Source organism: Seriola aureovittata, chromosome 14, assembly GCF_021018895.1.
Source record: "Seriola aureovittata isolate HTS-2021-v1 ecotype China chromosome 14, ASM2101889v1, whole genome shotgun sequence".
Lineage (NCBI taxonomy): Eukaryota > Metazoa > Chordata > Actinopteri > Carangiformes > Carangidae > Seriola > Seriola aureovittata.
Genome location: NC_079377.1, coordinates 17551634 through 17577441, shown reverse-complemented (window position 1 = coordinate 17577441; position 25808 = coordinate 17551634). Strand labels below are relative to the sequence as shown.

The 25808-nt window shown below is 42.0% G+C and overlaps 1 protein-coding gene across 3 annotated transcripts; it reads left to right on the top strand.

The window, feature by feature from the left end:
* Positions 1-774: 774 nt before the first annotated feature.
* dachc (dachshund c) lies at positions 775-25612 on the top strand. Of its 3 annotated transcripts, none has more exons than XM_056396222.1 (11): positions 775-1960; positions 9458-9567; positions 12751-12861; positions 16240-16418; positions 18129-18249; positions 18372-18506; positions 21052-21248; positions 21908-22058; positions 23102-23230; positions 23452-23523; positions 24838-25612. In XM_056396222.1, exons 1-11 carry the CDS (start codon positions 1377-1379, stop codon positions 24873-24875), a joined length of 1827 nt encoding a protein of 608 aa, XP_056252197.1. In that variant the 5' UTR covers positions 775-1376; the 3' UTR covers positions 24876-25612. The 3 variants fall into 3 exon arrangements, with proteins under 3 accessions (XP_056252197.1, XP_056252196.1, XP_056252195.1); XM_056396221.1 differs by having other exon boundaries at positions 784-1960; positions 21911-22058; positions 23419-23523; XM_056396220.1 differs by having other exon boundaries at positions 784-1960; positions 23419-23523.
* Positions 25613-25808: the final 196 nt, after the last annotated feature.

The window sequence follows — 25808 nt, the reverse complement described above, 5'->3', positions numbered from 1 at the left end:
TCAGCACAATGTTCCGTGAAAGCCACTTTGAAAGGACTGCGAGCACCATATGTAAATGATGGGAGTGTGTGTCTGAGTTCGTGCGTGTGTGTGTATGTGTGTGTGTGTGGACTGGGTGAGGTAGTCATACGGGGAACAGGTAAAGGGGTCAATTTGTCAAACCAAGGTTATTGCCCCCCCCCCCTTGAGCTTTTGCACAGGTTACAGTCTTTCTGGATCCTTCACATTCAAATTCAGGTTCAGATTTTTGCTGATTCGAGACCATGAAGGTATGGAAAGCAAACAACGTGAAATTAATGACAAAACAATGGCACAAAGCAGGAATGATGTGCAACATAAATTACTTGGACAAATGTACAACATCCTCTAAAACGGCACCTGTTTTACATGTAATTTTTGGCTTATCCAGCTGTAGTGACAAAATTAAATTAAACATAAATGTTCTAGTAATTTCACAGGCACTTTCCTGTATTTATGCTGGCATTCTTACCTTTAAATGAAAAAAATACTGGTTGTCAATACAGACCCCCTGGACCTTTTTTCTATCCAATTGGTTTTAGTTTTAAACTTCTATTTAAATTGCACATAAATATCAAGTTTTATGTGCCACTTCTTTACAAACTGACCTTAATTTATATTTGGGAGCCAGAAATAAAACATTGAAATGTTTAGCATACACAAGGTTTTCCTGTAATGAACAAGTCTCTGTTTTTGTATTTTATTCTAAAGCTGGTTATCATCAGATCAAACAAAGTCTTATATCCATATGGATATAATGAATATTTGCTCTCAAGAAAAATACCTGCAGTAAAATCATATTTTTTCAAGGATTATATACAATTCTAACTATTAGTCCCAAACGATGTTAAGGACAGATTACAGTGATATCATGAAGGGTTTCTTTCTTAAATGCTATAAAGAAGACTGATTAAGTGCCACAGATGCATTAAGTCTCATCAGAAGCATTAAAATGTCTTTCGTTAGGCGTTCATAAATAGGCTTATCGAAAGTTTATGTAGGCTAATCTTTGCTCTCACCCTCTCCTCTCTCTCCCTCTCTGTGAATGCGTCTCTCACTCTCTAAGAATATGCCCAAGCTCCTCCTCTTTATGATAATGTGACAGTAGCATCTCCAGCTCGGAGACAAGCCTCCTCTCATTCTGATTCAACTATGTGATCTGTTTTTCCACACACGGACCCTGTCTCCACTCCTCTCCTCTTCTTTTATCCCCCTCTCCTCCTCGGCACACTCAATGCGCAGTTCCCTTCGCTAAGCAGCTGCTTTTGTTCGGCGAAGTTACTTTCTTAAATAGTTGACTTTGAAGTTTACTTTTTTTTTTTTTCCTTTTTTTTTTTTAAAGAAAATTATTCTCGGACATGACCACCATGGCAACTCCGGCTGCTCCGGCTCTGCTCCCCGCCGCTCCACTCGGGCACCACCCGGCGCCGAGTTCCGTGTCTCCGGCCACCAACTCTCCGCCACCTGCGGCCACCTCCGCCTCTTCTTCCCCGGCTCCTCCGGTGGCGCACCCAGCGCTGCTTCACCAGTTCAGGGCGGACCTCTTACTACCAAACGGGACCCCGTTGAAAACCGGTGGTGCTCCCGTGTCCAGCAGCGCTAAGCCCGTGTACGCCACCCCGTCGCCCGTGGAGAGCACGCCGCAGAACAACGAGTGCAAACTGGTGGAGGTGAAAGGTGCCAAGCTGGCCTCGTTCACGGTGAAAGACACGGAGCTCATCTGCCTCCCCCAGGCTTTCGACGTGTTTCTCAAGCACCTAGTCGGGGGGCTCCACACCGTCTACACCAAGCTGAAACGGCTGGACATTACCCCGGTGGTGTGCAACGTGGAGCAGGTCCGGGTGCTGCGGGGGCTTGGGGCCATCCAGCCCGGGGTGAACCGGTGCAAACTCATCTCCAGGCAGGACTTCGAGACGCTCTACAACGACTGTACCAACGCAAGGTGAGTCGGGTGTGGGAGATAGGAGAGGGGAGGCGGAGGTGACAGTGTCACCCGGTCGTCATGCAGTTGATTTAGGGTTACCCATCTTATGTTTGAGGGGGGTGATGGTGGTGGTGGGGGGGGGCCTGCTGGTGCAGCAGGTGTGGTTATAAAGCAGGTATATGCGATTCAGAGGTACAGACAGTGAATAAACAGGATTTTAGGGACTTTCTTTGTGATGTCAGTCTGCAGGTCAAGTCCCAGGTTGATGTTATGTTTTATGTATTAGAGTACTATATAATACAACTAATACATAATATTAATGCAATATTTCAGGACTTGGCTATAGCTTTACTCTATCTGCATGAGATTCACCTAAACCTAAATTAAAGGCTTCCAGAAGCCACATGTAAAATATATGGGGGAAAGGAACTATTCCATTAATTATTTGTTCTGAAAATATGATTTGTTTGTTTGTATTGGAGGTTGTAAACCATTTGATGATGACTGACTGGGAGTCCACTTAACCCCTTATTATTTACCACATAACTGCTGCTAGGCCTGTTACTAATTACCATTTTAACGGATGATGAACGTTGTGATGATGATGGTGTTGACGATAATGAATTTTAGTAATCCTAATAAAAAAAAAAAAAAAACACTCTCAAAAGTTTGTCATGTTATCATAGGCTATGATCTCTGGCTCTCTGACATGCACACACACATGCACAGAGTCTCTCTCTGTCTCTCTGACACACACACATGCACGCATTGAATCTGACACTGTCATTCTGAGAAATTGATTCTTCACAGAAATTAATTAATTTTCATTTGGCCCCAAGCGGCAGCTTAAATCAGGACAAGCTCACTCACTCACTCACTGATCCCTTTGCTCTCTCTCTCCTCTCTGCCTCCCTCTCTCTCTCTCCCTCTCTCTCCTTCCTTAATAACTCGCTGTCTTATCATATCAACACTCTTTAGCCCTGAGCATCAGAACAGAGAAGATGATTAAATGAATTCTCGGTGTTTATGATGCGATTATGTAAATTAGCTGTTTTGCAGAACTCCGATGGTGACCAACTACATGGGTCATCAATCCTATACGCCACAGAGATGTTTGGATAAAGGGGCTAAATTGGATGGGATTTGTGGTTTCCTGGTGCCTCAGTCTGCTGTTGTGCAGACCACATGCTCGTAACAGCATGAGTTTGAATCCAGAGGAGTGTGGATTAGCCTCAGTTTGGGGAATTTATATTGTTTGATAGTTAATCCCTGCTCCTTGGAGCATGAATGATCCAATTTACACCTGCCATTAAATGCAGATTGAGGACGCATCAAGATATGAAGAGATAGACACCAACAAACTGATTTAGGAATGTATGAACCATTTTTTCCCCTATTTTTTTTTAATCTGTCTTGGGTGTAGGTCAAATCATTCAGGTGCTTTAATGTGATGCTATTTTTATCTTTGAGCTGCATTTTGATTTTAATATCCGGCGTTAACTTCTGAGACAAGCTTTGACTTGTTGAGCAAAATCACAAACACTCAAGAATGAAACAAACTATTGTAATAATCAGCTTCCAACTGCACGTGCATGGATTAACACCTGTGCTTAAGCATCTGAGGCCCTCCAACCAAGACAAAATCCAGACGCATCTTCCGGCTGCTTGGGGATTTCTTCTATGTCAGGTGTTAATGGGAACGTTGTTATACAACTTGAATACACACTGCCTCCGCCATCTCTAATTATCCATACAACACTCAAACAGCCTTCAGTTAATGAGATCTGAAAACATCACTCGTCTGAAATCTTCAAACGACTTCCGTGATTCTTTGTCTGAAGGATTCAAATGTGCTGTGGTAGCCATTAGTATCACCCCCCTACATTAGAAGTTTTTAAGTAATCCCTTGTGTGGATGGAGCATCATACGGAGGCAGGTACAAAAGTGGGACTGGAGATGGTTATCATTAAAGCAGGAAGGTTGGCTGACTAAACCTAAAAGTTCCAAGACCATCTCCAACAATATGATGTTACTTCTCTCTGACAGCGTCAGGGCTCAGTGAGGTTTTTGTTACTGATTAAGACAGCCATCACTTATTATTTTCCAGTCCAGTACAGTCAGGCAGGCTGGAGGAGAAAATAACAGCCTTGTCGGACAGTTTAACATGACTAACAGAACACTTTACATGGATTCTGTTCATTCTTTTGGCTCTTTGTTCATTCATTGGTTCTCTTTTAAGATTAAAATTAAACATTCTGAAGCAGAGGTTACGAAAATGTCCTCTGTTTATCATTGTCTTTCCTTCTCCTCTTTGTCTCACTCTTTTACTCCTGCTGTGCACAAACATGCACACACGCACACATGCACACGGACACACACACACCCTGACCACTGACTCATCAAACCATGAAGAGGGGCCGACTTCTCCCTCAGTCAAAGCCTACTTATAATTCATGCATAGGTGGCAAAAAAACACACACTCTTGTCTGCTCTCTCTGTCGTCTCCGAAGACACACACATACACACACACACACACACACGCAAACACACACACACACACGCAAACACACACACACACACACACACATAAACTCACATGGTCACGCCTGTGTGTTTGCTGGCTTTTCTGCTAAATGACATTAGTTCCACAGAGAGAACATGGTGTGTAGGAGGCAACCTGATCCCTCGTCCTTTTCTTTCTCCCTCACAAAGGAACAGTTTCATTCTCAGTTAGTAACACACATCAAACAGCTCGCTCAGGTCAACCTGTGTGTATGTGTGTGTGCATATATTGTACATATGTATGATTACTTTGTGCAGAGTATGGAAATGCCAGCCCCTCATGTTACATGAAAGCAGTGCGATGTGGCGAGGTACAAGATCTCATGTTACCTTTTAATGAAGCATGTGTTAATAACGACACATTGTTTCTGCATTTGTGTGTGTAAACATCTTTTATGCACAAGGACCTAAAGAGTAGCAGAGGATGTGTTTCGCAAGCAGTCCTTAGTTCTTTTAAATTCCAAAAAAAGAAAAATTTCTCAATTGCTGTTTGATATCTACCATGCAGATATTCTTGTTTTTGTTTGCTCTCATGTTGAGATATCCGTCTCCAAGATCCCTGCCTCCAGCCCAATACAATAGAGGTGAATGGAGTTTTGTTTGTGGTGTTCAAAGCATTGAAAACGACACTTGAAATGACACAATGTGCATTTCCAGAAACAGTGTCCATGTTACTCTGGAGAACAGATAAACAGCAGATATATCACAGTTTTCACACAACCTACTTCTACTTTAGTGTTTCATTGGGGTGGAAGGAGAAAACCTCAAAACAAGCGTGGCTACATATCACTGAACTTAAAAGGGGAAGATATGTTGGGTGTATTTTGTAATTTAGGTTAACTGACCCTTCAAGTGATACATTGGAAAATGATGAAAAAACAAAATTGTAACTTTAACAAAGACCTGAGTTCATAAATCATTCAACCAGGGGCACTCATATGAAGCAGGTGTCGAATAAAAATCAGGCAAAACAAAAAAAATAAATCAAACTTAGCTAAATCAAACGATAAATGATAAATGAGACAAAGCTGCCTTTGGGGTGCAACAAAAGCCCACTCTTTGTATTTCTCTGTGGCAATCCACGGCCTCGCAAGTTGGCAGCGGCGAGCCGGGGTTGTGTGTGCGCATGGGAAGGTGGACTCCACAAAGCTGAGCCCCACTGCCATGCCATAACTCACTGTCAAAGTGAGCAGCGGTGGGATGAAGAGGAGGAGGGCTGTGTGTGTGTGTGTGTGTGTGTGTGTGTGTGTGTGTGTGTGTGTGTGTGTGTGTGTGTGTATGTGTGTGTATGTGTATGTGTGTGTGTGCGCTAGGGTGGGATGGTTAGCTCAACTTTAACCTCCTCACTCTTTTGATGTTTTATAGAGAAGAGCGTGATGAGATAGAGAGGGCCTCCATGTCTTCCACTGTGACAGGTCTTAATGGAGTACACACATTTTAACCGACACACACATGTACGCGCACACACACACACACCGACACACACACACGCACGCACGCACACACACACACATGCACACGCGCACACACGCACACACACACAGTCTTGACATCGTCCTGACCCTGGAATGTGGGAGAGGAATGCAAGACGGTATCAGTTTAGGAGATCAGATTCTTGCTATGATCAAACGTCCTGTGTGTGTGTATGTGTGTGTATGTGTGTGTGTGTGTGTGTGTGTGTGTGTGTGTGTGTGTGTGTGTGTGTGTGACACTGTGCAAGTGTGTCGTCCTGCCTGCTTTTTTCATGACATCATCACATAGGCTTTCCTAATAACAATGCCACATAAAGCTTTTTCAGCCCTCGATTTGAGAGGAAGATCACAACATCAATCTTTCCCTGCCTCCTCTAACCAGCAGCACAAGATTTCCTGCGTATGGCAACGACGATATGATTTATCAAACCGGACCGTGACGGTGAATACAAACCCGCGTGATAAACACAGATTGAAAGGATGGGAGCATGGGAGCTGTAAACCGCTGCTAATATATTCCAAACAAAATCTTGTTTGAGCTAGTTGTGTTTTTTTCCCTCTCTCCCTCTCCTACACAGACTCACATAAACACACACACACACACACACACACACACACACACACACAGCTGCTACCTATCAGCACCTCAGTTCCTCCAAGCCAGTAGCTGTTCCACTGTTTTGACTGTAACACTTCCTCCTCTTTCATTACTTTTCTCTTTCCCCTCAGTGTGTGTGTGTGTGTGTGTGTGTGTGTGTGTGTGTGTGTGTGTGTGTTAGCGTGGAAGAGAGAGATCTGTCATCTTTGTTATGTTTTGTTTCTGTTCCACCTGTGCTAAGCTCCAGCTGCCATGTATGGCGTTTCATGTTTCAGGTAACACACACACACACACACACACACACACACACACACACACACACACACACACACACACACAAACACGCTAAGTTTGGAGGGCAGAACTCAATGTACAGGGTACCTTTTTTTTTTTTTTAAAAGTGTGTGTTTGTGTGTGTGTGTGTGTGTGCGTGTGTGTGTGTGTGTGGCCAGAGCGTTGGCATGAGGGAGGACGTCTGGGTGAGATTTTAATTAAAGTTTGAGACAAAGAGGTCATAACCCATACACCCCCTCCTCCTCACACACACACACACACACACACATGCACACATGATTTATACACACACACACACACACACACACACACACACACACAATGCACTGTTTTCTCTCTTCCCCCTCCTCTCTCTCATTCCATCCCCTCAGCTTGATGACTTTTCCATGAAAGGCTTTTTCATTAATCCTACCTCAGGGAACCGGTGCTCTCCAACCTCACACACACACACACACAAAACACACTCGCATGCACACACAGACACACAGAGACACATAGACCTCCCTCTACGGGTCACTTTGATGTATCAACGCACTTGCAGACTAAACACAAAATTAGGTTTGAGTTCTTTATGCCTGCTAAAATGCAACATATACAAAGGCACACACACACAACACTGAACACACACACACACACACACACACACATCATCACACACAGGCCATTAATTAGTGTGTGCAAATAAACAGTAGTAAGGGAAAGGGAAGCGGCTGCAGTAAAAACCAACCGCAGACTTTGGTCTTTGTGTATTTTATTTCCCCCCACTGGTGTTTGCTTCTGCATTTGTGTGTGTGTGTGTGTGTGTGTGTGTGTTTGTGTGTGTATTCATTTGAGATGTTTCAACATCAGTTTCAGTTGAACTGTGTTGCTTTACCTTCAAACTCAAGACCTAAAAATAAATTTCCTGCTTTTGTTAAGCACAGTATGCTGCACTATATGCACTGCAAAAAATATTGCGTGTGATGTGAAAGCACCCCGGCCTCCAAAAGAACAACATATACACACACACACACACACACACACACACACACACGCACATTCCCAACTCTTGCACATTCCTGCTTGACTTTATGTCATGTTGTGTGTGTGAATATGTGTATGTCTACCTGAGTGTGTCTCTCTTACTGTCTACGTGCATGTGTGTGTGTGTGTGTGTGGGTGGGTGTGAGTGTGTGTGATATCTGATGTCAGCTGTCACATCCCAGTCGGTCTGGGCCCATAATAAGAGACAATAATAACAACTCATTAAAACCGAGGGCAGGAACTGTGGAGCTCATCGGCTCATCAAATTAACCTTTGAACACTTCATACACACACAAGCCAGACACAACCACACACACACACACACACATACTGGTTTGCACTCACACACACACACACAAGCTACCTGTTTTTCTCCCACAGTTAGTGACTACACAATCTTTCTCTCTGTCTTTTTGTCTCTCTCCATCTTCCCCCCCTCTCAGCCAGTGGGTGTGTCAACAGGGGATTGGTCCTTTCTGCTGGGTAATTGATGAATTATATGCAATATGCAAATGAGGCGCCATTAATCTCCTGACTGACAGCTTCGTTTATGGGGCTTTAATGACGGCTGGATTAGATTCTAATTAAAATCTGCTCAAAGACACCCCACGCTAGGAAGCTGCTGCTGCTGCTAGTCTATCTCCCCCTCTTTTTTTACTTTTTTTTACTCTTTCCCACCTTTTCTCACTCTCTCGGACTCTCCCTCTGTATGTTTCCTCTCATCTCATCTCTTCCTCTCACTTTACACCTCCTCATCTTTCCCTCCGTCTCCCTCTTCATCTTTATTGTTCTTTCTGTTTCTTTCACTCTCTGTGACACCTTCTTCGTCTCCACTTTCCCCTGTCATTTTCCCTCCTTCACTCACTCTGTCTTTTAATATCAAACACACACACACACACAAATACAGATGCACGCTTCACAGTCACATGCGCACACTTGCCCACAGACTCATGTTATCCAGTGTCAGGCTGGTATGAAAGGAGATGAGCTGCGCTGGTTGTCATTAAGCCTGATGTGGCCCGTGTCATTTCCCCTGTCAGGACATTCACACCGTTTAGTCAGAGCCAAAGTGATGCCTGACAGTTTTTCACATACTTCCTCCAGGATTGATTGAGCATGCCTGGCTCAATCAAACCATGTGAATCTGCTTGTAGTCACAGCCTTTATTGAGAAAATGTGTGACATGGTGGGAAAAAGGGAAATGAATGGCCAAATGAGGAATGGATGGAGAGAGTAGGAGGCGAGCAAACACATTTAATAAGCAAACAAATGAATGAGTAAGCTGAACAGTAATGAGGTGCTTTATTGATGCCATAGGGAAACTCCTTTTTTGCTTGCTTGTATCCACAGGGAGGACAGATTTGCTGTATGGCAGTCTTCCTAGAAGCGGTCAGGTTTCAGTGTTTTGCTTGTTGACATTTCAGCAGGATCAGAGGTTTTCAGACTGAAGGACAGTTTCTCTAACCAGGCCACCCATCTCAGTCTCAGCATGAAGAACTGACTGACTGAAGAGAGTGAAGTATTAAACTGCCTAATGACTAACGTTAGCCTGTTTTCTGCCTGCAGTTCGAGGCCTGGACGACCGCCCAAGAGGCTGCAAAGTGTGACCGAGGGCGGGACTCACCACATGCTGTCCCACAGTGGTCTGATGCACGCTGGGATCATGCCTCCTGCAGGTGACCACCCAGGCCTCACCACGCACATACAGTACATATGTACACATCTGCATAAGCGTACTTTACAATCAGTATCCAACAGGAAAGATTAAAATCAGGGAAGAATCACATTTCATTTTTTATTTACTTTTCCTTCAGTTTAGACGCATTCATGTTCACTGTTTTCTGCTTCTCGTATTTTGTATTTTTTCCACGGCTTTTTTTGCTCCACAAGAATCACAGAGCCACCAAAAAAAGTGCTGATCGGGATCTCTTAGTCTACAGTCCATTTAGTAACTTGTGCCCTCACTCTGCATATTAATAAAAAACTGTCAGGGAGGAGATCTATGCAGCAGGAATACAGCCTGAATCTGAATCACACAGAAGTTTGTCTGCTCAACTGAAGTTACAGCAGCCTGGTTGAAAACAATTCTTTTCCCTTGTCACATGTCTAAGGATCAAAGAATCAACAAACGTGTGTACTCTAATGCTCAACAGTGATGATGATCAGCCTGTGACACATCAGAGCCTGTGGTTCAGCTGCATGACATTTTGGGAACATAAAGTTGTAATGAGGAATTGTAAAGTAGGTATATGAATAAAAATTTTCCAAGTTTCGGAAAAAACTTGCAGTTACTGACACGTTGAGTTATGTACAGTATTTCAATGTGGAGGGTAAAAATATTTTAATTAATTTCAGAATTAATTAGAAAATTAAAATTAAAAAAACGATCTGAGAAACTTGACAATTGATAACATTGTCATTTGTTCTGGTCATGTTCAAAAGCTTTTTGTCAGTAACTGTCAATATTTTGTCTTTAACAGTAATTATTGTTTATGCTGTTAATACTGATGCTTCTACAACTAATTGTAAAACTAAAATTACTTTCATTTCATTCAAGTGTAGCCCAGTTAAACACAAGAAATACAATATGATAGAATCATGTTTCAACCAAAAATTATAGTTAAATCTTAAGTTTAAAAAATGGAAATACCCTGCCAGAATAATGTGTATCAAAGATCCCTTAAAAGAAGAGTCTCTAAATCTCTCTTTTTTATACACATGTTTTATAATATAAATGTTTGTAATTCTTCAGAACTGAATAGAAGTGACAGTAGAAATCTTTAAAGAGTGAATCAGAGACACTTGCTTCAGTCCTCTGAGGAATTGCGGGCAAAGTTCAAATTTTGTTCAGTCGTTTGAAAGGGGACAGCAAGTCGTCCCACCTGTCTTGAAGAAAGACCAAGTTGCTTATGCAGAATAGAAAGAGGATGGGGCGTTTTTTCCTTTTTTTTTTTTTTTTTTCCTTTTTTTCCTTTTTTTCCTTCACCACTTTTCCTGCAGACCAACATAATGACACATTTTACCCATCGTCAATAGTCTGAAGAGGTGGGGTTCTGGGAGGCAACCTGTGTGTTGATTAATAAAATTAGCATACACCCTGCTGACACATGAGAAACAACTCATAACTTGCAAGCTTGGTATTTTTTCTTGAGTTGTCAGAACACAAAGTCCTCTGTTAAGGTGAGCAAGACCTGTGAAACCACTTTTAAAACCGATGTATAATTTCCACTCCTTCTTTTGTAGATGACAATGTAACCCATTCATTGTCTCTTCAATTATGAAATTAAAATTTAGATTTGTTATTGAAAATAAACAAAAATGTCTGTTATTTGTAATGTCAGGATCTGTAGGTCTGTGTGTTTTATGTTTTAGTTTTACATTTCGGCCTTGTGAGAATTGTCAGTCAACTGCCTGCTAAAGGCCATAGAGCTGCTTGTTCTTGTCACAAACCCTTGCGTGTTCGAGTCCCTATTGTGGTGTGTTTGTGTGTGTGTGTGTGTGTGTGTGTGTGTGTGTGTGTCTGTGTGCTTGTGTTTGTGAGTACAGCACAGAGAAAAGGAAGAAAAGTAATTGTTGGCACCTCACCGCTCTCAAAGTTGCCCTTGGCTTTGTGCTCTTCACTGCAACCTGATCTTTTCATTCCCCGCCTCAAAAGAAGCCATTTTCTATTAGCCTCCACTTCCTCTCACTGTTCAAAGGTGTTTGAGTGTGTGTGTTTGTGTGTGCGTTCTGTATGTGTGAGCGTTCAAGAGCATCTTTCTCAGTGGGAAAAGAGTCTTTTTCCACCAAAGGAGAGGGCACGGCGGCAATGTCAGCGCTACTGATTAGAACTGGCCACATGAGAGGGGAGAAAGAGACAGAGAGAGGGAGGACATTTGAGCGTAAAAGGCAGGAAAAATCTTTGATGTGATCCTCCTTAGTCTCTTTTTCTCGCCCTCGTGCACTCACACATACACACAGGCAACACGGTGGCTTATGTCCTGCTGTGATGCTGACATTTGAAAAGGTAAAGTAAGGAGAGGGGATGGGAGGAGAGCAGGGAAGAGGGCAGGAAAGAGAAGGAGAGAAGATGAGAAGAAAAGGAACAATTTGTTGTGGTTGTCGACGTCCAGGACAGACACACTATTCACCTCAGACGCCCATTGTGTAAGGAACAAAAAACACTCAGCGCTTCAGTTTGTTGCGAATGTTTAGATGTATCCAAGATCAGGAAATTAAGACTTATGGTTTGTTTGCATTTCCTCAGTGCTGTTTGCACAGTTGCGCGTTGTGTCCAACTTTAATAATTCACTGTGTTTGTCTGTATTAGTGCAAGAGATATTTAATTTTCTGTGGCATAAGAAAGAGTTTTAAAGGTCGCTCTGTGGGTCAAACTACCTTCTGAGGTTCAAGACACAAATTATAATGCGGCTCTGCCCTGCTGCTACATTTTGTCACTCTCCATTTCACATTATCCAAAAGTGCACAACCCCTATTAAAAAATAGCCACGCTTTTTTTTCTAATGCTTCTAATTTGTACTGATAAAGAAGTACTTTCTGGCTAGAAGGTGGAGCTGCCGCCGCCGCTGAGTGTCATCCTATGTGCTGTGCTGTGGGATGTGATGTCCCTGTGTGGGAGAGATGAATGTCTTGGCTTGTTCCTATCACTGCTGATTCCCTGGCAGACTAAACGGCCAGTGCAGCGGTGCAGTCAGAATGAATGGCTGGCCTCTGTCTTCCCATGACAACCTCCTGCCTACCCACCGCTCTAATCCTCCACCGGGGCCATTGATCTGGCTCTTATTGATTCTCTCTCTTTCTTTCTTTCCTTCTTTTCCTTTTTCTTTTCCTCTCTATGTCTGTCTCTCTCTCTCTCTCAGATCTGTCTGCCCTGGCCAAGAAGATCAAGCTGGAGGCGATGGCAGGTTACCACAGCAACCAGCAACATGGCGGGCCAAACGGAGAGAACGGTGACCACAACCCCGGACTGGGTGAGTCTGAATCTGTTTGTCCATCCACACACACACATGCACACGCACACACATATTTCATGTTTAATTACGGTCGTATAACATGTTGCACGGTTGTTGTCTGTACGCATCTGTGATGCCAAGTCAATACAACTTGAGCAGCTGTGTTTATGTGTGGCTGCTGAACCAAGCTGATTAAAACCAGGATATGACATCACCTGTGCTGCCTGTACGTTTCCTCTGAGAGACAATGAATGAAAAACAAACTACAGCACCCATGAGTCGGTTCTTCATTGGAAATTAGAAATAAACATCTGGGGCAAGTAATCTAAACCATCAAAACATAAGGAGCAGATCTTTATTTTTTTTAATCACCAATTTTTGTTTGGTTTTTCCAGTATTTCCAGGTTGTGATAAATGCCTTTAAGCTTGGATTTGTTTGCACACTTGTGGGATTCAATGAGATTCAGGAAACGTATCCTGAAAAACACAGTTGGTCATCCATTCTGTAGCCTCAAAATGTTGCCGGCAAATCATTAGTACATATGAGTCATCACATCAAGGGAGTTTAAACCCAAACCAGCTCTGTTACTCATGCTCAACATGACATTGGTCTGTCAGATCAAGTAATATTAGATCAGGATTTACAGGAAAAAAGAGTTGAGTAAGCACTGTGTTCCCATTTACAGTTAACTGTTCATTTTGAAGCTGGAAAACACTGATTCACCTCATTTTAGAGCTGAAACCTTTCAGCTACTCATTACATCTTCAAGTATAATTTTTAGTTATATGTTGTTCCCTTTACTGCACCCTTAGCCCTGGCTTTGTAGTGAAGGAGAGCAGCCAGTGAAAATGAAGCACCAGTGGACGAGAGCAAGCGCACCCGGATGATAGAGAGATGAATAAGATGAGAGGCTGAAACCAAATCAATAGTCTTCTCTCTAATTCACTATCCTGAATGCAAACGACAAACGCTGGACAATCGATGGCAGAACGGACACACGCACACGCACGCACGGTTGCTTTCACGCAAACACCAGCGCGCGCACACACACACACATACGCACAAACAAATCGGACACACCGCCCCCTCTGTTATCGACAGGTTAAAGCGACATCATTGTGTTTAGACAGATGACAGGGCTTATGGAGGTCTGTGTGGAATACGCTATCAACCTGGGACACATACACTTAACATGTGGAGCATACTGCGAGGCTTTAGGACAGAAATGAAAAAGAAGAAACTGTCCTTGTGTTTTTCAGGAATTACAAGGAGACTAAAGTAAAATCAGCACTTGTTTTAGGCCCCTCTTTAGCTTTGGTTTTTTTTTTTTTGTTTTTTTTGTGTGTGTGTGTAGTAAATCTTTTTCTGTACCCGTGTCTGTAAACACTCCCAGTCTTAGGCATTGTTTACCATTGTATACACTCAGTTACGACGGCAAGCATCTGTGCGCAGTTTGGTGGCATGGTTACCACCAGCCATTATAAACCTGTAAAGCTTAATCACTGTTAATGATAGAGTCAAGTGGAAACACACACACACACACACACACACACACACACACACACACACACACACACGCACACACACACACACACACACACACACACACACACACACACAGCGCAGGCATATATACACACATAAGCACGATGTGTTTTTTTCCATACCGCCACCCACGGCCTTATGGGAAGGATAGACCCCTACCAGATCTTAAACCACTACAAAGGATATCTCAGATTACACACACGCACACACTCACAAATGCTGAGTGTGACACCTTATGGGCTGGGGAAGAGCGGGGAGCAGCCATTTCTGCATTTAACAAGATCTTCTGGGAAATTTACAGTAACTGTTTGTTTACAGTAATGGTTTGTTTGGATAAACATAAGAGAGGCACTTTGACTTTTGATGTTTTTTAATGAAACATAAGAGAGAGTGATGGGAGGGCAGAGAAAGTGAAAAAAAAAAACAGAGTTAAGAAGAAGAGTGAAAATAAAAAATTAGTAGGTGGTGGTGGTGGTGGGTGGGGGGGTGGGGGGGTGTCTCTAACCAAGGCTTAATATTTGGAGTTGGCTGCTAGTTGATTGTCGGAGCATCTGGTTATTTAGCTCCATTCAGACAGATCTTTTGTTTGGATTGGTTTCTGCTCTGGGCAAGTGAGGGACTAATCTGCCAAATGCACAAAGCACTGCACATATGTCCAGCGAGGCCGACTCATAAAGTCAACGCCTCACTCTTTATTTCTTAGTTTGCCTTTTCTTTTCTTTTCCTTTCTTCCTCTTTTTCTTTCTTTTTCCTCTTTCTTTCCTTTCCCTCCTTTATTTGTTCTATTTCATCTCTCCTCTTTGGATAGCCTTTTTTTGTTTCCATGCACTCGTTCTATTATTTGTGACAATTGTGCGGAATAGAGTCCAAGATTTTTTCCTTTGTGTTTATAATTACCCAGCGTGCATTGCTGGCCCAGCACCAGGACTGCCATCAGCTTCTTTTGTTCCACTTCCTCCCTGTGTTTCTTTTGTTTTTGTTTTTCCTATTATTAAATGATAAATATTTATGTCATTCTCTCCCCCCCCATGAATAGAGGGACTGCAACAACCCACTAGGGTGCTGTTGAGAGGAAGGATTTTCTTTAAAGATAGTGGATGCTTGTCTTAAAGAGGAGTGCGATTGGCCAAGATAATAAGAGTTTGGTCTGAAAACGTGTTGGATTATCGTCAAGAACGCCAGGGAATTTAAAGAAAAGTTTGCCAGTTTTTCTTAACTCCAGAGAGGCTGGATTTGTGTGTTTGCAGGTGACACTCATGAAAAGGATTTAAAGCTTCACAACAACATCTTGAAGCCATCACTGTCTATACATCTTTGTGTTGTATAATGAGCAGGACAAGTGTCTCTCGGTCCTGTCTCCTTTTACTTCAGTCACTTTTTTATCTATTCTCCTAGTGCGCTCATCTTTTTCCACACTCTACATCTCTAAACCCTTGACACGCACATGTACATGTATTTTTGAGTCATGCTGTAGAAGCAGAGCAGTCATCCAGGTAATATTGATATCACCGAGGAATGATATCGGTGTCCAGTTTCAGTCCTGTCATCACAGAACCAGAGGTGCTGTGGGCTTTCAGTTCAGTACACACCATAGGCCTGAGATGAGGGAGGCCTTTAAGTTGTGATGCATAAATGCAACTGAAGCAAAAATGAAAAAAGAGAGAGACGAAACCTGTTTCATGTTGGGTGCATGTATAGAGCAGCTTTGATGGCCTTTAAACAGAGCTGCTGGTCTGACCTTTACCATATAAAAATAACGGACTCTTACTGTACTTCACTGTGCTCTCTCTCTCTCACTCTCCTTCAATACTTACCTATTTCATTCTATTTTGTTCTATTCTTCCCCCCAGTTCTGGATCAGTTGCCCTTCATGATGATGTCACATCCTCTGATCCCTGCAAGCCTGGCGCCAGCCTCCGTTTCCATGGCGATGGGCCAGATGAACCGATTGAGCACACTAGCCAGCATGGCCAACGTGGCGCAACTTCACGCCAACCCCCCTGCTAGGGCTCCCACCTCCGTCATTAAGGTGAACACTGTGGCCCATCAGCTCCGTAGATCTGACAACCAGCCAGTAATTGTCTGAGTCCATGCAACACTTGGGACCTTTAAGTTAAATCAGAGTTTTAATCACACAGAAGCGTTGTTCAAAATTAGATATTCAGAAAAACAAATCTACAACTTTCTTTTAACATCCAAAGGCATATTTGTTATCCCTTACAATTCAAGATGAATTAATCTTTTAATCGTTTACATGCAGAATTTCCATCCATGGTTATGACTAAAACAAATTGCCCGGTAATTGTCCGCTGGTGGATATCCATGTTCTGGATCACAACCAGAATGTAATCAGTTGTTCCTTGGTTTATGGCCAATCCCATATCTATTTATAATTTTTGAGATATCCTGCTTACAGACAGAAACTGTGACCTTCTTAGCCTTGATCACTTTGTTTAAAAACATTATCAGTGGGTTCACTCTTAAGAATAATTAAAGGAGCTTTGGAATGATATATTTCCAAAAAATGCATGCTGTAGACGTCACTCCTCACAAAGTGCTATATCACATCATGTCCTCATCAGTAACAGGAAGTAATGTCTCCGGTCATAATTTTAACGATGGAGACCATTGTTTTTCAAACATTGGGCTGAGTCCAAAGGTGGTTTACAAGGCTTATTGAAATGAGCACCACATTTTTCTTTAAGCAACAAAGAATACATATTACATTTCCCGGCCTTTCGATGTCCTCAAGAACAAAATTCAACATCTGTTTTACCATATAAAAATTATGTCATAAAATTATAGAGAGACAAACAACAAGACAGGTAAAGCAAAAGAGCTAGGCCTATAGTTAAAGCTAGATGACAAGATAGCCACAGGTTAGCCTTAGCTTGAACTAGCTAAATGTACTTCTTTTTTTACTCTTCTTTCTGTGTAGTTGAAAAATGTCCATTTTGATGGTGATGGTGATGTTGGTAATTTGGTTTGTTATCCACCATAACTAAATGAGACAGTAGCAGCTAAATTCAGTTGTGATAACAAAGAAATTTATTTCAGCTAACTAGCGTAGCTTAGCAGAGTAACAGTAACTGCTTTTTGACTTTAAAGTGGAATTTACACAATTTTCAAATCACAACCTTTAAATTACATATTTAAATGTATTAAATGGTTAATTCTCAAAAATAATAACAAGTGTAATAAGTGTAACATCCCGCCTCTGTTCCACCTGCTTCTGAAACGCATTTCTTTCATTGCTTTCATTTCTTTCATCAGATTTTGTAATAAAAAAGGTTAAAGAAAAAATTAAGATTCATTTTCTATATTCCAAGAAAACTGCCTATCCACTACAGCAACTGCTGTGATAAAGTGAAATCTTTATGGTTTTGTAGTTGTAATCTCTATTGTTTAAAAATGTGTATTGCATTCGCTCATCTCTGCTCATGGACTTGCCTCTTCTGTTGAGTTGGGACATTTAACCCACAAACATCTAGGCCTTATGGGGAATGGTTTTCCTGAAAGGCTGCTACTTTTATTATATTTATTAGTTTGTTTTTTTTTTCAAAAACTATTATTCCTGTGTAGACCTATGAATCCAGCTACACGACATACTGTGTAGAGAGGGTATAGGCAGAGTTACAAATGTCAATGGGATTTTGAATGAGGTTTTCCTACTCCTGGAACAGAACCTGGAAGTTATGGTTCCACTTTGGCTCTCTTTAATCATTTTTGTTGTTCATAGGAACGAATGCGTGATAGCCCATCACCCTCTCCCTCATTGGAGGAAGGTCAGATGTCATCCAATCACAGCAGCAGCGTGTCGAGTTCACCGTCTCACACAGAACGCACTGCAGAAACCACACGTATGTACTTACCTAAGTCATCTACCCTCGGCAAGGCAGTGCTAAAAATTAAGGATGCTTCAGTTATAGCAATGCCTGTGATTAATTTATGGTCTCTTTGACTTCTGATATCTTCTCTCTAGACCCGCTGCATGACGGCCTGTCATCAAGTCACAGTGTGTTGGGACATTCCCCTGGCATGGTGCAGGGGTCCAGAGAGGCAGATGTGACTCCAGTGGAATACAGCAAGGAGAGCAAGAGGAGCCACACTGACAGAGGTAAGATACACTATTATGTTTGTATAACTTGGGTCAGTATTGGTTCTTGTTTGCTCTCTTAAAAAAAAAAAAAATTTATGTAATTTTTTAATTTTTTAATATAATTTTCATCTTGTTTTAAAAGTATGAGTTATTACACAAATTTATTGACTGACAGTGTCAACTTGACTTCAAAGGTCAATTTTTTTTCTGAGAATTTCTTGTAACAGTCATTAATCATTTAATGATTATTAATCAGTAATGATAATTTCTCAGACAAATCAATTGCCTTTCTACAAAGTCTGTCAATACAGTTTCCATCCAATCCATCTATCTATGTCATCATTTACACTGTGGATTTAAACATTTGGCACATGGCAACAGTGCGATAGTTTATTTAACACAGTTTATTTACAAGAGAAAGGGTTTCTAACAGTTTGACAAGAGAGAAATATCTCAGTAACAGGTCGATGAGGATTCACTGTCTCACCCCCCCTCCCTCCCTCCTCTTCTCCTCCTCCCCCTCTCCTCTTCGCTGTTGGTGGCCTCCCTGGCTTCCCGCAGAGAGCAAAGACAAATAATTCTGCAAAACAGGGCTCCATTAGACCAGGAAGCGGTGTTACATTAGCGAGCCATTTGCCGGGCCGCGGCCTAACGAGCCAGGCGGCCTCCCGTGCTCTCAGCTGGACCTCATCTGCATAACGACTGCCTCCCTGTCGTTAGGGCCTGCGTTGCCACGGCGCTGCAACGTCAGTTGTTTGGTTCTCTCTGTCAGGGAGGTTTGCATTAGCTTAATGAGGACTGCTCAAGGACAAACAGTCAGCAGAAATCTACAGCGAGAGCGAGAGAGCGGGACAGAAACTGAGAGTTTGTATGGGTGTGCACGCGCCTGTGTAAATGTATTCTAATACTGAATCACATTATTCAGTAATCGAATCTAAAAATCACAAAGGCCTCCCAGGTAAGGTTTCAGATGCTGTCAGGTATCTGTGAATATATTGACAAAACAGTGATGGCACCAACAACGTGAATGCCATGCATCACACATCACATTTATGCAATTGATTTTCAATTGATTTTTCTGCATGCAAATGAAACACATGTACATTTGCTGGATTGCAGGCTTTTGTATTTGACCTACAACATCACAGGATAGGTTTATCATGGATTGAACAGAGTTTCAAAGAGCACTTCAGCGCTGTCATTCTGTCAATCCACTGCATGATAATCTCTGAGTGTGTGTGTGTATGCGAGTCAGTTTTGGCTGTGTGTGCTGTTTCAGTGGTCTTTGAACAACGTATCCATGCAGCAAAGATCAGAGGCCATCTCTGACACCTCACTCCCATTAACCAAACATCAGCAGATTTTATTCTCTCTCTGTCTCTCTCTTTCTCTCCCTCCCTCCCTCCCGTTCTCTTCCGCTGACTGGCAGTCTTCACGTGGTGAAGTTCATTAGCCCTGGGGACGGGTGGGAGAGGAATAAGAGAGGGGGAAAAAGAGAGATGAAGTTGGGAGAAAAGAGAAAAACAGACAGTGACCTTGGTTAGGGAGATGGGTAAATGATCAAACGAGCTGGCAGCTGTGTGTATGTGTGTGTGTATTTATGCCAAACGTGTGTGTGAGTGTGAGGTAAAGTAGGCGTAAAACAGTAACTCAATAAAGGATCAGTCACATCCAAGGAGCCTGGGGAGCCCACGCTGCTGACTGCGCACTTCACCGGCTACGAGTGTGTGTCTGTGTGTGTGTGTGTGTGTGTGTGTGTGTGTGTGTGTCTGTATGTGAGCCACAGGAGTGTAGTTGGATGCCCTCCGCTGAGCTCGCCAGCACCTGCTAATTACCTTTCTCTACAGAGCAATGCTTTTAGCAAGAAAGAGGGAGAAAGAGGAGGGGGGGGTATTGCTTCTCATCTGTGAAACACCTTGAATGTGACAGTTGCCAAGACGTGTGGTCGAGGCGGAGTAGGGGAGGTGGGTGGATTTGGAGCAGAAGATGCTGTGGTCAGCTAAGTGAAGAAAACACTGTCATTTGTCACAGACAGAGAAAAGTGCCAAATATCACATCGCACGTTCACACTCGTCTCTGCTCCAATAACCGCCCGACTCCCAGGACGTCTTCGTCCTCACTGGCTCAGATGACAGTAAACGTATAAAGTGAGCAACTGCCTGATGTGAAGGGGGGGAAGAAATGCAGAAAATGGCTAATCTTCATCTCCCTCAGTGTCACGAATCGGGAACACGCAGTTCTCAGCTTTACAAACAGATGGTCATCCATAATGCAGCTTCTTAGCTGTTTTATGGGAGATGTCAAGCTGTGATGCATTATCAATAGGCAGAGTGCCATCTAATAAAGGGTAACCACATTTTCAAAACCCCAAACCAGGACTTCTGTGTTTATGTACATGCACTTGCACAAACAGTAATTAGTGTAAACACCTATTTGCCGATGGGCTTGACAAGAAATTAAGTAAATGTATTAGTAGGTATATGTAGTTTATGCATTACAAATTGTTACTTATTATTGTATTAGCCTTACTGACTCTGCATCAAAATGTCTCTTTGCCTTCCAGATAACAGCTCCTTGGCCACTCAGACAACCAGGGAGAGCTGTGATAGACAAGTCTACCAGAAACCCCCGTCAGGCAGGGAGGGCTGTGATAGGGTATCTTATCCTGCGGGACAGAAGCTCCCAGCAGGTCTCCACCACACTCCCTTCATCTTCCCCGAAGGCTTGTCCTCCATAGAGACACTGCTCACGAACATCCAGGTGAGGCTCTGCCGGGGCTTTATTATTATTATTATTATTATACTCTGAGATGAATAGGAAGGGAGATGAGCCACTCTTTGGGATTTCCTGAAATGGTAAATAGCAGACGAGGCAGACATTTAAGATATGCAGTAATTGGGATGGGCGTGTGTTGACCTGCTTCTCAGATTTTATATGTCTTTGTTATGACAGAGTCACCGTGAAAGCACTCACTGGTTTGGTTTTCACAGGACAAAAAAATCATGGTTTTAATCTCATCTGACCCCGATGTGATGGTTGTTCCATTTTTAGCATGGAGTTAAAAGATCAGCAATGATTTCATGAGGGAAAATTTTTTTTCTGTATTTTTTTCTTTTCTTTACCTGAGTAAACCCAGGAATTGCCTGAGGAAGAGCCTAATTCATTGCGATCTTTTTACTTTTACATGCTTTTTTTTTCTTTTTTTTTTTAAATTAACTGCGGCTCATGTTAAATGATCTTAATCTTGAAAAGTGCCTTTGTTGAAGTGCCTTTAAAAGAGGGATATTTACGTAAGATTATGTGATTAGGTGAAGTAAGGATTCTCTCTGGTGCATTTTTAAATGCTTGGAGAAAACAGACATGTCTCCTGGCTTTTGTTCAGTGTGTAACCTGTTGATGTGTGCCTGTATGTCTTCAAGCAGGGTCTGCTGAGGGTTGCCATAGAAAACGCCCGGGCGCAGGAGAAGCAGGACCAGCTGGAGAGGACGGAGCTGAAGATGGAGCTGGTACGAGAGAGGGAGCTCAGAGAGACCTTGGAGCGACAGCTGAGCATCGAACAGAAAAACAGAGGTAGATCACATTAAGTATCACATACACACATACAGTATCTACACATTTTTTCTGTGGAAGTTTTTCTAGTTGGCAAATATTTTACTACCTTATTGAGACTCCATTCAAAACTGTCAGTTTTAACTTCCCTCTCATGAATTTATAAACACTTGCAAGGTGTTGATTTTTACATCCAAACACCGACAATTCTGCTGTGCAGCAAAACCACGTTGGTTTAATCCACTTCTAAGCTGACAGGATGTCCGATAACTTTAAAATCAGATCAGGAAGTGAGGACACCTACTGTATATTACCCACTTAAAGCATCTGCAGAGGTGAATTAGACTGAGGTTGGCAGTATACTACAAACCAAATCGAGTTTGGCATGTTCACAAAAGCTGTCATATACAGCGCAGTGAGAGCAAATGCCAGTCAAGGACACTTTCCTTGAAAAGGTCACACCAGATGGAGATGTTTTGGTGGGAGGTGAAATTAAATATTTGACCCAAAACAGCCAGCCACACGATATTGTTGACCTGTTGCAGACGGCAATGTATGGGGACGAAGTAAAATAGGCATTTGATCAGTCAGACCAGCAGTGATGCCTGAGTTTTGTCACAAACCTGTCAAACAACCTCTGTAAACACATTTGATCTCACTGCATATCGGCCTCATTTACCGACTATTAATATCTCATTCACACCACAGTAACAACTCGCAAGTTCACAATACCGTCAAAAGTCCCTCCCGAAGAAGACCACGGAGAAATATGATAAACAACTTCATACAACAATAGATATAAATTAAGTCATGTATTGAAATATTAGAGGCAAATAAATATTTGAAACATCTGAATCATTTAATTGCAAAGCATATTTACTTTTAAATGTGTATTTTTCTGACATCCGTTGTCATTTGTTGTTGTTGTTGTTCTTCTTCTTCTTCTTTTCTTCTTCTTCTTCTTCTTCTTCTTCTTCTTCTTCTTCTTCTTCTTCTTCCTCTTCCTCTTCCTCTGCCTGTTCCTCTTTCTGTTCCTCTGCCTCTTCCTCTTCTCCTCTATTTAGTTCTGATCCAGAAGCGCCTGAAGAAGGAAAAGAGAAGTAAGAGGAGACTACAGGAGGCTTTGGAGGAGGAGGTCAAACTCCGTGATCAGGCAGAGCACAGCCTGCTGCACACTGCCAACACGCACACAGGTACAGGCACCCGAGATTTCTTATAGATATCATATTTCTGTTTCGATTCATAATTGGGCCTAAAGTTTTTGTAGCCAGCGTAATCCTCATTTTCATATTAAATGTCACCAAGTCGTCAGTGCAACATAGCCTTGACTGTTCATTAGCCTCTAATTAAGTGTCCTTATTAATTAATGACCGAACTACAGGCCATCAATCATCAGCAGCCCCTCCTCACACAGAATCTTTGACCCAGGACGTGGATGGGAGCAACCACGATGACAACAGGCTGGACACCAAGGCAACAGTACAAGGTACAGGTGTGGAGATAATAAATACGTCTTCATATTCTGATCAGTGAAATGTTGTAGTCATGGAGAGAAAGGACTGAAGTAGAAAAGCTGCTGTCACTGCTAAAACATTCTGTCACCAAACAACAACTTCAAGGAAATTAAGACAAACAACCCTATTACAGACTTATGAAAATTCAGATCATTTTTTTTTATTTACGTGCCATGCTGTTACCTTAAGACACTAAATTAAGGTTTTTTTAAGCTGTTCAATCTGAAACTAGTGATGTTAGCTGATTGAGTCTGTGATCTTTTAAAAAACAAACAAAAAAACAAAGGCATGTGTAACAGTATTAGTAAAGGCACTGCACCAAGTGTGTGGGAATTACATTCGACTACTCATTAGTAGTCGAAACCTGACTGTCATGCTTACTAAAACAAGCCATTTCGATGTAAGAATTGTGAAATAAACAGTGATATACCTGCTGCTGGGGATTTATTTAGCTCCTATCAACTGAGCTCGGACGACAGATTTCATTATTTCACCTACTCACTGCTTTTGATGCTTAACTGACCAGTCTACTGGAAGGGTTTTCAAAGGTTTCACAGGGAGACCACTCCTGAGAAATTGAACAAAATTAAATGAAGCATGAGGCAGTTCGCTGGGGCTACCGTTTTAATGGAGACAGGCGTTTAATATATTTATTTTGCCAACATTATTGTCTTCGCAGGGATAGATTAATGAGAAAATCCCACATGTAACATCTTAAACAGACAGAAAAAGAAATGGCCGTGATCTCTAGCCCGGCCTCATCAAAAGAGTGCATGGTTCCAGCCCACCTCTGCTCCACGCCGTGCCAGGACCGCCGTACCAGACAGCGTGCTTGTTCAAAGGCAATTTTTAATTGAATGTCAGTGAAGCAAGAAGAAAACTGGCCACTAATTAACGGCTGTCTTAATTGTCCTCGTGACGAGTTTGTTTGGACATCATTTGCATAATTAACACCCAGTAATAAATCATTTAAAGGGGAATTGTCTGTCAGACAGCAGGGCAGGATGTGGTTTCTTTGTGCCAGGAAGTTTTATCACCAAAAACAGGGATCAGAGGCCGAAAAACATTTTCAACTCAGACTTACTAAATTTTTGAATTAACGATCTGGTTGTATACGACCTTCTTCAGTATTTATATAAATGATGTATTGTATACAGCATTTTTCCTCCTATAGTTACAGTCACTGGAGAATCAAATCTAATCTAATTTTACAACTTCAATAACAGTGGTTTAAATGTTTAGATTTTTTACTGCTTTATTAATCTGGATTTCTTTGTGGATTTCAGAGGGCAGAGTGTTCCTGCAGACCACTGGGATGTACTGAAGACTTTGTGGGTGGATGGATGAATGAATGGATGGAAGGATGACTGGATGGATGGATCAATGAAGTGACGAAGATTCCTCATTTATGAGAAATACAATCGACAGGCCTGCTCAGTCGCACAGTGGCATCTGAGATAAACACCTCCACCTCCTCACGAGGACTCCCCTACATTTTAAGGGTGACCTTTGAACTTTCCCATTGTTCTCTTGTTTTAATTTATTCCATTTATCACCGAATCTTGGCCGTAGTGGGAACAGTACTTTATTCTGATGATGTGTTTGACTGTGTTTCTTTCAATCAAGGTTTTTAGATCCTAGATGAAGATGACCATAGTTGTTTTTTGTCAGTGCTGTTTATCTGGACACAAATGCTGAATATTACTTGTAACAGAGTTGTGTACATATATATAGTCATCATTTTTGTTATTATTATTATCAAAAAAACATAATGGCATGTTGTACAGTCAGTAAACAACTTGTATTGTGTATGTTATGCAGTAGTGCAGTTTGACAATACAAACAATACAAATCCTTTTTATTAAACTGTGTTAGTGCTTCTTTCTTTTTTTTTCCACAAGTCTTTGAATGCATCATTTGTTTAATTGTTTTTTTCATGTGAATAGTTTAATTGATTTCTCTGAAATACAGTGCACCCTTCTGAAATGTGGATTTATATTACACTTTATTGGTTCTTTTTTGTGACAAACAAAATGGCTCTGCATTCTGTGATACAGTGAACCCTTGAGATTTGTTTTTGTGTGTTCGGAGGAGGGGGAGGTCCATGTGCTTGCATGTCCATACATATATGAGGGTGTAGGGAGTGGTGTGACATTGATTTGTGCTCCATCTCCAAAAACGTGCACGTAAGTATTGACAGACAGACAGGAAGGTGCTGAGCAGGGTCACATGTAGACTGTCCTCTAGTGAAACATGT

Excerpts from the sequence above, each read along its gene's own strand:
- dachc (XM_056396220.1), top strand. The coding sequence starts at position 1,377 with ATGACCACCATGGCAACTCCGGCTGCTCCGGCTCTGCTCCCCGCCGCT. Across the intron at positions 12,862-16,239 it reads TGACCACAACCCCGGACTGG|TTCTGGATCAGTTGCCCTTC; the intron begins GTGAGTCTGAAT and ends TCTTCCCCCCAG. Across the intron at positions 18,250-18,371 it reads ACGCACTGCAGAAACCACAC|ACCCGCTGCATGACGGCCTG; the intron begins GTATGTACTTAC and ends TCTTCTCTCTAG.